The 17,031-nt window shown below is 36.3% G+C and overlaps 1 protein-coding gene across 1 annotated transcript in view; it reads left to right on the top strand.

The window, feature by feature from the left end:
• The first annotated feature begins 1,627 nt into the window (after nucleotides 1-1,627).
• The window catches only part of igf2r (insulin-like growth factor 2 receptor), a 44,103-nt gene continuing 28,699 nt past the window's right edge, over nucleotides 1,628-17,031 (top strand). Inside the window, exons 1-8 of the mRNA XM_037751084.1 lie at nucleotides 1,628-1,767; nucleotides 4,304-4,443; nucleotides 11,448-11,566; nucleotides 14,206-14,304; nucleotides 14,831-14,963; nucleotides 15,339-15,450; nucleotides 15,573-15,681; nucleotides 15,772-15,931. Coding sequence (XP_037607012.1) covers nucleotides 1,628-1,767; nucleotides 4,304-4,443; nucleotides 11,448-11,566; nucleotides 14,206-14,304; nucleotides 14,831-14,963; nucleotides 15,339-15,450; nucleotides 15,573-15,681; nucleotides 15,772-15,931 — 1,012 coding nt within the window. The remainder of the gene's footprint in view (nucleotides 1,768-4,303; nucleotides 4,444-11,447; nucleotides 11,567-14,205; nucleotides 14,305-14,830; nucleotides 14,964-15,338; nucleotides 15,451-15,572; nucleotides 15,682-15,771; nucleotides 15,932-17,031) is intronic.

Below are 17,031 nucleotides of genomic sequence, written 5' to 3'. Positions count from 1 at the left end.
CACAAAGGCAGTGAAGGTGTCATCAGTCAGCATCATGAGATGTCATGTGATAGCCATACATGCAACAAAACAATAGAAATATCTTGTTTACCCTGTTCAATATTATCCCATTAAGCAGTTAAAAAGCTATCCAGGATTAATCACTGAGGACTAAATAATTCAACTGAAATATAGACAAAAATACATTTTTATATAGCTGACTGAGCTATGTTCCCCAACCTCCTGGAGCATCTTGAACTGGGGTCATTACAACTGTTGAATGGAGTCATAGGAGTGCAATAAATAGGAATAAATCTGTAAAAGAATAAGAAAATAATGGAATGAAAATATAAAGACAAATAATAAAATATAAGCATTTTCTTATATTTATTTTGTATTTATTTATACATTTCTAATACTAGATATTTTTTTATTATTTAAAAAAAAATAGAGTAATTTACAAATAATAATAATAATAATAATAAATTAAATGAATATATAATAAATTAAATGAATATATGTGTGCAGGAATTGACTACTCAGCTTGTGCAGAAAGGCCCACCCAAAGCCAGTTGAGTCTCCAGTTTTTCCCACAGACAGTGAAGGTGTCATCAGTCAACAACATGAGATGTCATAAGTGCAATAAATAGGAATAGATCTGTAAAAGAATAAGAAAATAATGGAATAATAATGGAATGGAAATATAAAGACAAATTAAAAAATATAAGCATTTTCTTATATTTATTTTGTATTTATTTATACATTTCTAATACTAAATATTTTTTTATTATTTAAAAAATAAATAAAAATAGAGTAATTTACATGCAAACAAATTAATATATGTGTGCAGGAATTGACTAATCAGCATGTGCAGAAAGGCTCTCCCAAAGCCAGTTGATTCTCCAGTGCAATAAATAGGAATAAATCTGTAAAAGAATAAGAAAATAATGGAATAATAATGGAATGGAAATATAAAGATAAATAATAAAATATACGCATTTTATTTTATTTTCAAATGTAATTTTGTATTTATTTATACATTTCTAATACTAGATTTTTTTTTATTTAAAAAAAAAAAAATAGAGTAATTTACATGCAAAAAAATGAATATATGTGTGCAGGAATTGACTACTCAGCATGTGCACAAAGGCAGTGAAGGTGTCATCAGTCAGCATCATGAGATGTCATAAGTGCAATAAATAGGAATAAATCTGTAAAAGAATAAGAAAATAATGGAATAATAATGGAATGCAAATATAAAGACAAATAATAAAATATAAGCATTTTCTTATATTTATTTTGTATTTATTTATAAATTTCTAATACAAAATATTTTTTAGTATTTAAAAAAAAAAAAATAGAGTAATTTACAAATAATAATAATAATAATAAATTAAATGAATATATGTGTGCAGGAATTGACTACTCAGCTTGTGCAGAAAGGCCCACCCAAAGCCAGTTGAGTCTCCAGTTTTTCCCACAGACATTGAATGCGTCACCACTCAGCATCATGAGGTGTCATGTGATGTCCTGTCATGTGGTGCGTTCACTTCCTTACTGATTTGCTCCAGCAGAGCAGCAGATAGACTCTCTCTCTCTCTGCCGTATCATGTCGTCTTAGTTTTAGGCTTTACCCAGCGCTATAAACATGTTATTTCAGTGTAAATCTAATCTTTCCCCCTCTCTGAAGCTGGCTCTTTGGTTAGTGGTGAGTCTGGGATGTCTATCGGTCCTTTCTGGAGCAGAAGAGGAGGACAGCAGCAGTCCGTGGTACCAGGACCTCTGCAGGTAGAGCTAACAAACACACACCTCCAGCAGCTAGCTGCTAACGTTGACATGGAAACTGTCATGTAACCAGCTATCTGCTAGGTGTTAGCAACGTTAATAGACATGAGTCAGAGGAGGACATGCCAGCAGCCTCTCCATAACAGCATGTAGTCATATCATAGCTAATAGAAAGATTACAAGCTGTAGTTATCTGGAGCTCTGTTCAGGCAGCTGCTGCTCAAATATTGACACAGCAATAATAAACCAGTAATTTTGTCATTTTTTTGCTTGAAAAATCATTGAAAAATGATAACCAGTGAGTTAATAACCAGTAAGGTTACCTGCATGCTATTATTTCCTTGTTTTGGTGACATTTGCAGGAATAGTTCACAAGATTACCTCAATAAGAAATTCATTGTTAATTGACATGACTCAGAGGAGGACATGACAGCAGCCTCTCCATAAAGCAGCCATAACAGCATGTAGTTATATCATAAGATTAAATGATATTACTATATATTCCCCTCCACTCCACCCTTTTTATTTTCTATTAACTTATTTTCTTATTTAATTTATTATTACTCGTATTTTTGTATTATTATTTTATTTTATTTTTTTGTTATGTGTTTTTTTAACTCTATTCTTTCTTTTATTATTATTATTATTATTATTATTATTATTTCTTTTCTTAATTTTATTATTATTGTTTTTTTGTTTTGTTATGTGTGTTTTTTTTAGTTTTATTTTAACTCTATTCTTTCTTTTTATTATTATTGTTATAATATTATATTATTATTATTATTATTATTATTATTATTATTATTTCTTTTCTTAATTTTATTATTATTGTTTTTTTGTTTTGTTATGTGTGTTTTTTTAGGGTTTTTTTTTAACTCTATTCTTTCTTTTTATTATTATTGTTATTATTATTATTATTATTATTATTATTTCTTTTCTTAATTCTATTATTATTGTTTTTTTGTTTTGTTGTGTTTTTTTATTTGTTTTTTTTAACTATATTATTTATTTTTATTATTATTGTTATAATATTATATTATTATTATTATTATTATTATTATTATTATTATTATTTCTTTTCTTAATTTTATTTCAATTTTGAATGTTGAAGTTGTGTTTTCTCTAGTGTACTTAATGAGTTTGTCTATAAGCTCATCTACTTAAAAATTGGTTTATAAAACTATTGTAATTACAAACTGTAAATTGCATATATGAAAACAACCTTGAAAAAAGAAGAAAAAAGTAAAATAAAGATTACAAGCTGTAGTTGTGTAGAGCTCTGTTCAGGCAGTTGCTGTTCAAATATTGACTCGGCAGCAATAAGCCAGGAATGATAACCAGTGAGTGAGTTAACCAGTAAGGTTGCAAGCCAACCTGCATGTTTTTACTTCCTTGTTTTGGTGGCATTTGCATTTGCAGAAGTAGTTCACAAGATTACTTCCTGAGGGATAATTCAAGGCTGTTATGTCTATATTGTTGACTAGCTATTTTGTTGTTACGTGTGGCCCCTTTTACTTTTTTAAATGCAACATAAACTCAACACAAAAATGAGTCAAAAGTGTCACAAGGAAAACATCAGTGTAGGTTCAGTTTCCATGCAAATAAGAAATTACTCATGGGTGACAAGACAAACTATTAACAATAACTAACTAAAACTGCAACACACAAGGGCTCCGGCTTACTGTTATCTTCATGATTGATTAATCAATGAGTCGTTTGATCTATAAAATGTCAGGAAATAATGAATAATACACATCACAGTTTCCTAAAACAGAAGGTGACGTCGTCAAATTGCTTGTTTGTTTTTTTTACAACCAAAGCTCTGAAACCTAAATTCAAGTCAAGTCCATTATATTTATATAGCCCTATCTCACAAATTTGCCTCAGGGGGCTTTATAATCTGTACAGCATATCACAGCCTCTGTTCTTTATCACTCTTGCATTGGTCCTATGGATAGGAGATAAGTTAAATATATTCAGTTTATAATTACATGAGACAAAGAAAAGCAGCAAATCCACACAATTGATAAGCTGGGACGAGGTCATTTTGTCATTTTTTGCTTGAAAAATTACTAAAATTATACAATTATCCAAACAGTTGCAGATTATTCTTACGTCAATCAACTATTGTTTCAGCTCCACAAGACAATTTCGATTTATTTTTTTACAAGAATCAATCAAATTTAGAGAATACACTGTATAAGACTGAATATTGTGGTGCGGAAACGATACAAAATGCCAAACATTTGCTGCTACAGTTTCTCAAATGTGAAGATTTGCTTTTCCTCTGGTTTCAGAAATGTATAGACTGAACAACTAATTTATTAATCAAAAACTAATTAGGTAATACTATAGGTTCTGCTCTCACCATTGTTACCATTGTAGACAGCTCTGTAAATCCACAATAAGGAAGAAGTCTCTAAACTGAAACTGATCTGATGCTGCAGAGCTGAGACCTAATGTGTGTCTGATATAAGTGTGCCTAAATGTTTTTGCTTAATTCTTCCACACTTCATCTCTTCTATTTCTTGTGTTGCAGTTATAAATGGGAGGCCATAGACCAGGATAATAAAGTGAGCTACACGCTAAAGCTCTGCGAGTCTTCACCATCAACCAACTGTGGCCCCGGCGCCGCTGTCTGCGCCCGGAACCTCACCACCAAAACAGACCAGTCTGTCGGTGAGTACAGCCCACTGGTGCACACTGGGACACTGGGACACTGGGAGTTTACCTTTACAGGACAGTCTGATATGGCACCCAGCCCATTATACTGCTCTGTTAAAATGTTTTTAGGTTATCTTTATTGTCTCACATGGGGAATATATCATATCTTGAGGTCAGAGGTCAAGGGACCCTTTGAAAATGGTTTTCCTCTCCAAAATTTAGCGCAACATTGAGGCGTTATTTAGCGTTCTTCCCGACAAGCTAACATGACATGGCACCATCTACGATCATATGATAACAGTATCTTCACTCCAGCTTTAAGACTGAGCTGCTACAACCTCTGTAAGACAGAATAGCGGTTGGATTGTTAAGAGGTTATTGGTATATATAATAATTGATACTTGACGTTCGTGTATTGATACAATATTGGCACTCAAAATATTGCAATACCATGCTGTATTGATTTTATTTCCCCTACCCCTACCAAGGACGCATATACAATCATGCAAGTGTGCAAGTGTGCAAACGAAGTGCAAAAAGGTGCAGCCAGAGAGCTATATGCTATTATGCTATTAAGCGTATCAATAGCACTTGTGACGAAGGAGACGTGGAATCTACTAGTTCTCCTAACGAGTGCCCTGAAACGACTTCCACAGGGCAAAAGCTTAAACTGATTCAGGAGTGAGTAGTAAGGTGCATGTGAGCTGGTCTTTGACTCTGATGTCTTATGACAACCACACAGCAGAACATTTCACGGCTCTTTAGTGACACTGTCTGCCGGAACGAATCTACATCCTGGAGGCTGTTGTGTTTATATAGCTGTAGTGTCATTGTGGTGGTGTTTCGGTCACAGTTTGGTCATCTTGGCCACACACACTCCATCTAGTGTGTGAGGCATGAAATTAGCTTTGGGGGATATATTGGCAGAAATGGAATATAATATTCATAACTATGTTTTCATTAGTGTATAATCACCTGAAACGAAGCGTCGTTGTGTTTACACTCGCTAAGTATGAGCCCTTCATATTTAGATAGGGAGCAGGTTCTCAGGTATTGTCGGTACGTCTCTGCTGTATGTCTGAGAGGATAAGACGTGTCACCACTGTTGGTTTGCTTAGTGACAGAGAGCATCATCAAACATGCACAGATCTAATTCCTGTTGCTGACATGACCGCTGAGGAGTCTTCTAGATGCTTTATTGATCAGTCTTTCAGAGCTTTATCAGTACATTAGCAGATCTGATCTCCGTGCTGATGAGGCTGAATCTGCTGCTGCTGTGTGTCAGCAAGATCCACATCTCTGTCTCAGACCAGCACCCCTTCACTGCAAGCTGGAAGTCAGGCAGGAGCTACACCTTTTTAGATGCTCAGTTATTTACATTAACATTATTTAGTAAGACTTTACTCAATCAGCAACTTTAAGCTTAATTGAGAATACATCAAATTAAGTTACCTAAAGCTAGCCGGCAGCTAAACTAGTGCTATTAAGTTACAACAGTAGCCGGATGCTGACTGTTTGGGTTGCTGTGTACTACACATTATGAACAGAAGGCAAATCAGCTTGTAGTAAAACAAAGATTACATTGTCAAACTGTGTTAATTGGTATGAATGTAAAGTTTGATAAATTAGTAATTAAGGATTTGTGCCAATTTTTCTAATGATCAATTTCATATAAATTCTGTTGTAGTATTTCTTCCTGTCCAGTTCATTGGTGGTTAACCTGTAGTGTTTGTATTAACTATTGGAGCTTGATCTGCTTCCTCATATTCAGACCTGACCTTCAGTGAACAGAGAAGCCCTGATCTTTATTTAATCACGCTGGCGTAAATGAATTAAACCTAATTTAAGTCAGTGGCTGTCATGCCTTCTGTTTGGAAGCAGAATAAGAATCTCGCCCCTCCCTCCCTGTAAACCAATTTAAATGTAATATTATTAGTAGAGCTGAATCAATTAGTCGATTAACCGAACAAATTTAATAATATGTTAATAGTTTCAGTTGTTTTATCAACTAAAATTTCCAGATATTTGCTGCTTCCAGCTTCTTAAATGTGAGCAATCGCTGCTTTGTGGACTGTTAATCAGACAAAACAAAGCATTTGAAGACATCAACTTGAGCTCTCAGAACTTGTGACGGGATGATTAATCAAAAATCAATACTGAAAATAACTGTTAGTTGCAGCTATAGAACTTATTAACCAAAAAGTCAAACTGAATGTTATCTTATTGAAAGGACTTTATCAAGAGCACAAACTTCATGTTTCCTCTCACCTTTTAAAAAAAAAAGAAAAATAAATAAAAAGATAATCGATTTATTGATTTGTTTTTGGAGCAAAAATGCCAAACATTTTTCTGTTTCCAGCTTCTCAAATGTCAGGAATCACTGCTTTTTGTTCTCTAATATGATAGTAAGCTGAATATGTTGAGTTTTAGACTGTTGGTTGGTCAAAACAAGCATTTTGAAGACGTCACTTTGGAGTCTGGGAAATTGTGAGGGTCTTTTTCTTCCACTATTTAGAAAATGATTTGACACAAATGTCAAAGCTTTGTGTCTGAATCTAAAAGAGACCCGATATATTGTGAACCTTAGATATGGGCTTAAATTCTTGACTTCAGGTTTAACAGTTTTCTTGAATTGTCTTTCTTCTCTTCCTTGTCAAACGTCTCACCATCTTTCCTCATTTTTGCTGAATGAAACTCGCCAACTTCCCTTGCTGGTGTGAAAGCCCTCTTTGTTTGTTCATTGTTTCCACATCAATCAGATTCACTCAATTTTAGTTCTGCTCCACATTTTTCCACCCCCCCCAAGCAATGAGCCTCCTGGGGAGGAGCGCCCCACAGTTTTTGAAAACCACTAATTAAAGGTTTGTTTAGCCCAGGGGAGCGACGTGCTGATCCCATTATCATTCATCAACAGACACATTTGTGATGCATTTTGAGTGGTTGCAATGCGTGCAACCAGGCATCAGGTTTTGGTTACCTTTTATATTTTGAGTAATTAAGATACTAATTATTAATAATGAAAATGTGATATAAAAGAATACAAGTCGTATTACAGTAACCAACATAGAATGTATATAAGAAGTGGACATAGTTGGCTATGATATCTAGCATGCTAAATATCTGGACCTGTCGGGGACTCCGGCAACGAGATACAGCCAATGAGAGCGTGAGACACGAGTTGAGCGGAAACCTGGGGGAGGAGGGATTGCCTGTAACAGTAGAGGAACTTACTGTATGTGATGTATTTGTAACACGGAGCAAAGTTGTTGTTGCATCTAGAGGAAAGTAAAAAATAGTGTGGAAACAGGCTGTTTTGTGAACACATGTGCCAACAACAACATCAGCAATGTGTCTCGTGTATGGTATCACGTCATTTACTGTGTATTTCACGCGTGTTTTAGTGAGAAAAATGTAGTTTGGAGACGTCATCTCGGATTTCTTCCGGTGAACGATCTTGTAGTGTGTGACCTCCTGTCGCCGGTCAGTCATGTAGTGTGAAAACCACAACGACTAAACACTCCCGATTACAAGACAGCAGGTTGTGTAGTGTGAACAGTACTGCGATATGACGACTTTGAAAGTCTTGTAGTTTGAACTTGGCTTTAGTCGATTAGTCAACTAATCGGTCGTTTTGGTCTTAGTCGACTGAGATCTTTTTCATACTTTACTTCCTACTTATTTCCAAGAAACTTTTGAGCATATCTCTGCTTTTGTGTGATTCTTTGTGGAGAATCTCAGTTTCACAGATCTGTCATTAAAGCAACTAATCGATTAGTCGACAAAATTGCAGTGGTCGATTAAGAATTTCTTTGGTCGAGGACAGCCTTAATAGAAGGAATAAAGGTGATCTAGGCAAACCAGCTACACTTTTCATTCTTCAAATGAATGTATTATCCATTTTATCCATCTTGCTATGTATATATATCACCTCTCAGTCTTAGTAAAGTCAGTGTTTTCCGAAGTCATTGTTTACTGAACGTCCTTTTCATGTGGTTTCAAATCTGAAACTTTCCCAGTGGTCACAATCAGTGCTTTTGTTGCAGAAATGGTGTCACGATCTCACAGTTCATGCTGTGTAATCATATTTAGACCATATGCCAAATGTCACGTTAGCTACTGTTAATACCAAACATTATAGGCCTACACAAATTCTTCCCTGAAGATGACTTACATTTTGCCGTGATTATTGGGGCTGTTTCTCAATTTCAGTTGCATCACGGTCTTTGATTTTGCCCGTGACCTTTCTAAAGACGACAAGCTGCCAGACGGAGTTATTTCAGTGTCCCACAACAACAACTCGTCCTGCAGTGTGAGGTCGTGACCTTCGCCTGGTGACAAATTGGTGTCTGGTAGCTCTCAGCATGTCATCCGACTCTGAGGGTGACAAAGAGCTGAAGACTGCTGACTCATGGTGTTGTTGTTGTAGGGAATACTTCCCAACTTATTTTATCAACATGTCCTAACTAGATTTTAGTTCTCTTTCAAGAGGAAGATCACGTATGGAAAGTGAAAGAACGGCAAACAAGAAGCAGGGTGATCATATGAGTTTCAGTTTAATCATGCTGGCTGACTTATCACATGACACAGGAACACATCATCAAGCAGAAACGCTCTCAAACACAAATAGACACAAATGTCACGCTCTGCTCACTCACCAGCTCTCTCTCTCTCTCTCTCTCTGTGTACTGCTTACTCAAGGTTTTATTCATGCTGCCTTGACTCAGAAACCTCAGATCCTCACAAACAGATTTATGTCTTTTGTGCTTCCTCAAGTCAAAATCTTTGGAGTAACAAATACCTCACCTGTATTGAATTGAAAAGTGCCTGTAAAACGTTTGATCAGTGGCTGTAGTCCGCTTAGATTGATGTCATTTACAGCAGATCAACTAACAATTACTCTGTATTATCCATTACCCTTTTTGTTTGCTTGTTGGATTAATCGTTGTTTTGTCAGAAAATAGTCCATCACAAAGTCCAAAGTGACGTCTTCAAATTGCTTGTTTGGTCAGACAAACAGTCCAAATGAGTGAATCAATTACTATCACATGAGACAAAGGAAAGTGTCAAATCCTCACAATTTAATTTAATTTACTTAATACTTAAAGTACATTTAGGTGATAATACTTCTGTATTTTTACTTAAGTAAAGTTTTGAATAGAGGATCATATTTGCAATTATAAACGACAATTGTTTCAGCTTAATCTACTTTAAACATCTAGAGACATCCCAGTGAAACCGTGTATGCTTTGCTCCTTATCTGTTGCAAACAGTCACAATACTGATACTGTATGTCCGATAATAACTGTAACTGAGTATTACAGGACTTGAAGCAGTGCAACAGGCTGGGACATGAGCGTTGTGTCAGCAGTCCTGCAGCCTACAGTAGTTTTTGGTGATAATAGGTCACAATGTTGTTCAGTTACATTCCTTTATGGTCCCGTTGTGATAGCAGTGCAGCCCTATCAGAGGGAGCAGAGAGCACACACACATAGACATATAAACACACTTCAAATGCTCATGAAAGTTTCTCCTAGACTGACGAAGCGATTCATAAAAGACATGAGAACTTTAGTATTTCTTCATAACAGTATAAATTGAACAGAGACACTGTAATGCAAACAGGAAGACTAGAATGAGGTCATCAATTAGACACACACAGATGCACAAGTACAGTACATAACAAAGGGGATTTGTAGTTGTAACACTTCACTGAATCCAAATGTGTTTCTGTTCAGGCTGCAACAATTAATTGATTAGTTGTCAACTATTTAATTAATCTGCAACTATTTTGATAATCGTTTAATCAGTTTGAGTATTTTTTAAGAAAATAAAATCAAAATTCTCTGATACCAGCTTCTTAAATGTGAATATTTTCTGGTTTCTTTACTCCTCTACGACAGTAAAATCTTTGAGTTGTGGACAAAACAAGACATTTGAGGACATTTTTCACCATTTTCTGACATTTTATAGACCAAACAAATGATCTATTGATCAATCCAAATGAAAATAATCGTTAGTTCAGGCTAAGTGGCTGCTAAATGACCTGCAGGAAGAAAGAAACTGAGAAGTTATTGACCTTTTTAGTTGATTGTCGGTGCAACAGAGACAAATTTGAGCTTGTCACAGCGTTACATTTTGTAACTCATCTACAGATATCAGTTCCTCTCACAGTGGTTTCATCTGGCCGACCTGCTGTGAGTTAATTTAACTGCTCCAGTCCTAAATGTTCCTCTCATGCAGAACGTTTCCCACTGCTGTCTGTTTCTATTCAGCTGATAAATAATGACTGCAGGGTCAGGGTATAATGGTGCAGAGGTTTATCTTGTGTGTAGGTCAGTAGAGGTTGGTGGGTTAAGACAATATTCTGAGTCCCAGTCTGAGAATGAATTTGATACTTAAATTTTGTTAGAAAATGTTATTCTAATCTTTTTATAGCAATAACAACAACTGTCGTCAGGCACCATGACTTGTGCAGTATTTCACTTCAAATCAACCATGAATATTATGGAGGACGGAACCTGCAAAAATAACAAAAAGGAAGAAATACATAAATAAATGACTCAATAAATAAGTATGGCATTAAATGTACCAAAAATAATATAAAAAATAAATGTAAGCATTAATTTATAAAATATGAAATAAATTGATATTTCTGTTTTAATTTACTTCTTTTTATTTATCTTTGTATTAATTCCCCTTTCTATCTACTCTTCTATTTAACTTTCCCATTTATTTATTTATATATATATTAACTTTATTTATTTATTTGTTATCTATCTACTCTTTAAATTTAATTTTTATTAATTTATTTATATTTACCTACATTTATTTATTTATTTATTTATTTGTTATTTATTTTAAATTAATTTTTAAATGTATTTATTCATTATTAAATTGTATGCATGTATTTATTTATTTATGCCTGATTTGCCTGTGTATTGACATTGTCATCTATTGAACAAACTAAAGGCTTAATTGTCTGTAATTGACTGATTGTTTCTCTTGTTTTGAATGTGCAGGTGAGCTGTCCCTGCAGAGGCTCTCTGGCATGGTACTGGATTACAATAGCACAGAAATATGTCCGGGGAGCGGCAACAACATTCAGACCAGCATCAGCTTCCAGTGTGGAAAAACCATGGTAAGACTCAAACACACAAGGAGGTGTTTTTCTTTAAACATATGATTTGTGTTTTTCCCGGAGGTGTGTTTAAGCTAATACATAGGGGGCCTGAAGGTTAGAGAAGCAGGCTTGTGACCGAACGGGTTGCCGGTATGAACCCTTAACCGGCAGGATAAATCTGAAGGGGGAAAGTAAAAAAGCAGCGCTTACCACTCACTCATTACCACCACTGAGGTGCCCTTGAGCAAGGCTCTTAACCCCTCAGTCAGTGGCAATTATCAGTTGCTTTTGTTCCTGTGTGTCAGCCAACACCTGGTCTACATTGTTTGTTCTGTCAGAAGCACAAAAGCAGCTTCTGTGAGTGTCTGCACTGGATCCATTCAACAACAGTACTGCTTTGTTTTGAGAGATTACAACCTAATGCATTGTGTGTCTTATTGTAGGTTGAAAATAAATAGACTATATCGCAGCCTTTGTTTAGTTTTGTATTTATACAGTGTGTCTGTATCTAAAGTATCTTGCTGTTAAATATCTGAAGCATATTGTGATGTCTGCTCCACTTATTTACATGCATTAAGCAGCGTTAATGTGGCCGACTTCTGTAATTTTATTTTATTTCATTGCTGTGGCGAAGTGAGAGGACAGGCTCTGTAGTGTGTGTGTGTGTCCTTAAATTTTACAAATCGTACTTTTCAGCGGTGGAAACCAACTTAAATAGTAGGTCCATGTTTTCGTTTGTAACAGGAAGATCAGATAATCCCAAATGGACTCAGCCTGGTCTGATCAGAAACCTGGTTAAGGATATAGTATGTGTCCAAGTAATCAGGTTTCATCTGCAGAAATCTGCTGTTTTGAGTTGTACTGTAGATGCAGTTTATTGTCATCACTGATACTTTGAACATGCTACAAAGGTGTAAAATAATAAACTTCGCTTGAGCATAAAGCTCCACCATGACCATGCACTTTCACTGTTGTGCAATATTGAAATATTAATGTGCTTTGCTGTTTTTAGTTATTTATTACTTGCAAAAAAGGAATTGGATAGATGCCTAGCTGACTGAAACGAAGATCAAACCCCTCCTGATGTTTTTGAGTTTTCATCTGACTCATATTTCAATGATTTAAAGATAAAATTGGTGTTTTCTTTCTCTGAAACAAACCTGAAAAAAATCAAAAAGCTAAAATGACATTTATTTAATACCTGTCAAACTGCTGCCAGCTGCGGTGAAAGGAAGTGTATCTCTGTGAAGAAATAATGTAGTACAATGACAGTCACCTGCTGCGTATTTACGCTCAGTTGAGTCAACAGCGTGTATTTGTGGTTTCAGGGGTGGCTTAGTGGTGGTTTGACATTACCGTTAGTCATTTCCTGTAAAGTCACAAAGAGCAGAAGAAGAAGATGATCGGCGCTAGACTGTCAGTTTACAAAATGTCAAGTGGAGAAATGAAAGTAGCTTTTATGAAACTTGCTGCTTTGACTCTCAGGAACAGGAGCAGGTAAAATGTTGATGAAGAATGGGAATGTAAATATCACTCTCCCCTCTCTCAACAAGTGTTCTTGAAGAAGCCCTTGAGCAAGCATTGAACCTTCAACCACTCCAGCAGCAGCAGCAGACTGTGGTTGTGCACTCAACTGTACATGTTGGGAATAATTGTAAAGTTAAGGGGAGACACTATAGGCAAAAACATGCATGTTTTTCATGCAGTTTGGCCTATTTTGCTTCCATTACGTGTCGTCTTTCAGACTAGTAGAAAGAAAACATCTTAAATACACATTTAGGTGTTTATTTTACTACTTTGTCTATTTGCACCTGTAAATTTCTCCGAAATTCATCCAAAGTTAGCATTAAATAAAGCCTCATTTGCATATTTAAACATACAATTTCAAGAAAATGGTGATATCTAGTAGTTAAAATGTATACCCTATTCACCTGCAGTGTCTTTAAAATGTATGGAATTTAGCAATACATATCTTTAAAGGTTGTTTTCTCAAAAAAAATTCTCACTGACAGAAATATCCACTTCAGTAGCACTTACATTCACCAAGGTTCAAAGGTTTTTACAGAGGGTTTGTCCATATATCATTCATAGCCTTATTTATAGAACATTCTTTTCCAAAAAACATTTTTTTTAACGCTATTTTCCTATTTATGGAGGGATAAAAAGAAATATCCAAAATGACTCTAATATGTCAACAAAATGAAACAATAATTTTGAACCTGGCTTTTTCCAATGTTCAAATTTCTGTTCTGGAAATGTATGCAAATTACCACATATTTAATTACATAATGCCTCATTTGCATATTTAAACATAAAATGTCAGAAAACTTGTAATACAAAATATAATTGTCTTAATGTAAGTCATCAGCTGGGGAAGTTTCATGGCGATATCTATGTTTAATTTCCCCTGGCAAATTAAAATGTAAAAGAAATCATCCGCATAATTTTTAACATTAACAAAATAAGTCATGCATATTCTGTGTTATAAGAGAAACACAGACACATTTGCCATAAAGCAGCCCACATGATAAACCTTCCTTTTATTCGTCTGTGTGCTGAATTATTGCTGCTTGTTTCTCAGCATTATAATATATTAGTCACCACAATTAACGAGAAACTATCTGTCTTACTCATAATCCTGTGTTGGTGTGCTGCAGGGGACCCCGGAGTTTGTGGCCGTGTCTCAGTGCGTGCATTACTTCGAGTGGAGGACCTTCACCGCCTGCAAGAAAGATAAATTCAAGCCACACAAAGAGGTATGTGGTGGAACATCTGACTCACTGACAAGAAGGTTTTTATGTGTAAGAAGGAAATAAGCCGCTGCCGAGTCTGTTGAGGTGTGATAAGTGAGAGTCATAGAGCCAGAGAGGTGTTTTATATGTCTTCCCACTCTTGTGAGGATGTTAACAGCATATGTTTATCAGCGTAGAGGACATGTCACATGTTGTCACAATGAAGCCGGTAATGGGAGTTCAACTGGAAAGAATGTGTGAAATGAATTAAACTTGATTTTTAAGCAACAGACATGTGTTGAGAGAGAGAAACAGACCCATAACTTTATTGGTCAGATGAAAATCAAATTGACATATGAAGTGGGAATCTTATAATTTGTATTAGAGATGCAATGATCGATCGGCCACCGGTTGAAACCAGCCGGTTGTCAGCTTATCGGCTGTGACCGGAAAAGTCAATCTCATACATCTGATTTTTTTTTGCCAGTCACATTTACACACATGTGATGATGAGAAGATGTCAGTATGACTCATCCTGCTATGTGTCCAGGTGCCCTGCTATGTGTTTGACTCGGACGGTAAGAAGCACGACCTCAACCCTCTGATCAAAGTCAAGGATGGCTATCTGGTGGACGACGGTGACGACGACATCGACTTCTACATCAACATCTGCCGCAGTCTCAGTCAGTACCTGAGGGAGGGTGGAGAGATGAATGGATGAATACATGACTTAGAAAATTAGTTACTGATCACATTAAGTATTCAGTAATACTGAAGTTAATGTGTGTGTTTTCTTTTATTTGATTACTGCCGAGTTGTAAAAAAAAAAAAAAAAAAAAATACAGAAAAAGAGAAGAAAACTTTTACTACTGTCAAAGTCAACCGAAACAGAAATGTCTTTTTGCATCACTCTCTCTTAAGACTTTGAAAAATAGGCTTTTTATTCTTAATAAGTGTTGTACTTATTCATGCATTTAAAGGGAAAATTCGCCACCTTTTTATGTGGATGTCCAATCAGTGTTTCCCATCATCTCATATCCCTCCTCTTCCTCTCTCAGACAAACCAGACACATCGTGTCCAGAGGGCTCTGCAGCCTGTCTGGTCACCAGTCATGGCTCCTTCAACATGGGCTCTCCTAACAAACAGCTAGAGCTGCTGTCCAGCGACAGGTATCTATATCTGTCATCTGACTTTCCATCTGTTTGAATAAGAATAGGCTGTCTGGACAAATCTTCCATTCTGTTGCTTTAAGTTTAGATTTACTTTGTTTCTTGTCTCCTCTCTTCTCAAGACTGAGGTTACAGTATGAAGTCGCTGCAGATTCACCTGTTCCAGAAATCTGCAACAAACACACTCCTGCCGTCACGATCACTTTCATCTGTCCGTCAAGCAGACACTCAGTAGGTCACACACGCTCATATACAGTATATACACAGCAAACTTGTGTCTACTTGTTTTATTTTAACCTGTTTTTTCTTTTGGTTTCACAGGGCAGCACTCCTAAGATGACAGCGGGGTTGAACTGTCGTTACGAGGTGGAGTGGGTGACTGAATACGCCTGTCACAGAGACTACCTGGAGAGCCACACCTGTAAACTGACCAGCGAGCAGCACGACATCGCCATAGACCTCACGCCTCTCACCTTGAGCTGTAAGTAGTTCTTCCTCTAAACCAGGGATCACAAACTACCACCCCAGTAGTCTGAGACTATTTCACTAGACCTCCGACCTGTTAGGAATGCAGAATTACATCCAGCCCACAAATTCATTTTTGAATTTTTCCTGTTTTCTTTTATTTTGAAGAAGGGATGGGTCATGATTTTTGAATAGTCATTCAATTATAAACAATCGAATAGTTTTGTCCTATTGTCTTGTCTTAAAAAATGCATTTCCCCTTGTTTTTACCGTCGCAGGCATGTGTGGCACGTTCAGTTTGTCTCTTTTCCGCACCGCAGGTGTGTGTGTGCGTCGCGGCCCTGAGCCATGTCGCTTCTTTCTCATCTCTTTTGAGAGTTGCTCCTACGCAGTACCGATCGGGCACTTGCAAGAATACAATACAATACCATAAATCTCGCTAAAGGGACTCTATAGCGTTTCCCGGAGCTCAAGAGCTCAAACTGGCTGAACAGAGGATGGGACCTATCTGCCAGGATACTCCTCGCTTTCTTCTTTGTTTTTTCTGTAAAAAGAAGTCCAGGGCTTTTGGGGTTTACCAACTATTTGGCTTGCCATTGACACAATCCTAGACAGCTGATGAGCTGAAGTGCAAGCAGGCAACAGGAGTTTAGTTGGGTGGCGTTAAGGGATGTGGGCCAAACTGCAGATTCATGCACTTCAATAAAGATTAAACTTGACAATTAACTTTAGTCTTTTAGTAACAATCGACTTTGGGCAAGTGGATTTTTGACCCACCTGTTGGGGTTAACGTTGAACCCTGAGGATTTCCAGTGAGGTGAACATTAGATGTTTTTTTTTCATGGAGTTTAATGTGACTACTTCCTGTCTCGACGTAGGGAGAAATCCGCTGTTCTCAAGGAAGACAGTCTCGAACAATGAATGACGAATTTGAGACCCATGCTCTAACCTCTAAGTTCTTAGATCCTAATTTAGCCTTCTTAAGGAAGCGAGTAGCAGCCAAAACACTGTACGTTTGCAGTCGTGTTCTCATTCCTCAAACTGGTTCTTAAAAGCTACAAGAGTGAACACACAAGGACAGAAGAAGGTGTTTCTTCATTCTAGAGAGGCTTGGAA

This window comes from Sebastes umbrosus, chromosome 18 (assembly GCF_015220745.1).
Source record: "Sebastes umbrosus isolate fSebUmb1 chromosome 18, fSebUmb1.pri, whole genome shotgun sequence".
In the NCBI taxonomy this organism is placed as follows: Eukaryota; Metazoa; Chordata; class Actinopteri; order Perciformes; family Sebastidae; genus Sebastes; species Sebastes umbrosus.
The sequence above is the reverse complement of the archived record's forward strand: the minus strand, read 5'-3'. Positions and strand labels throughout refer to the sequence as shown.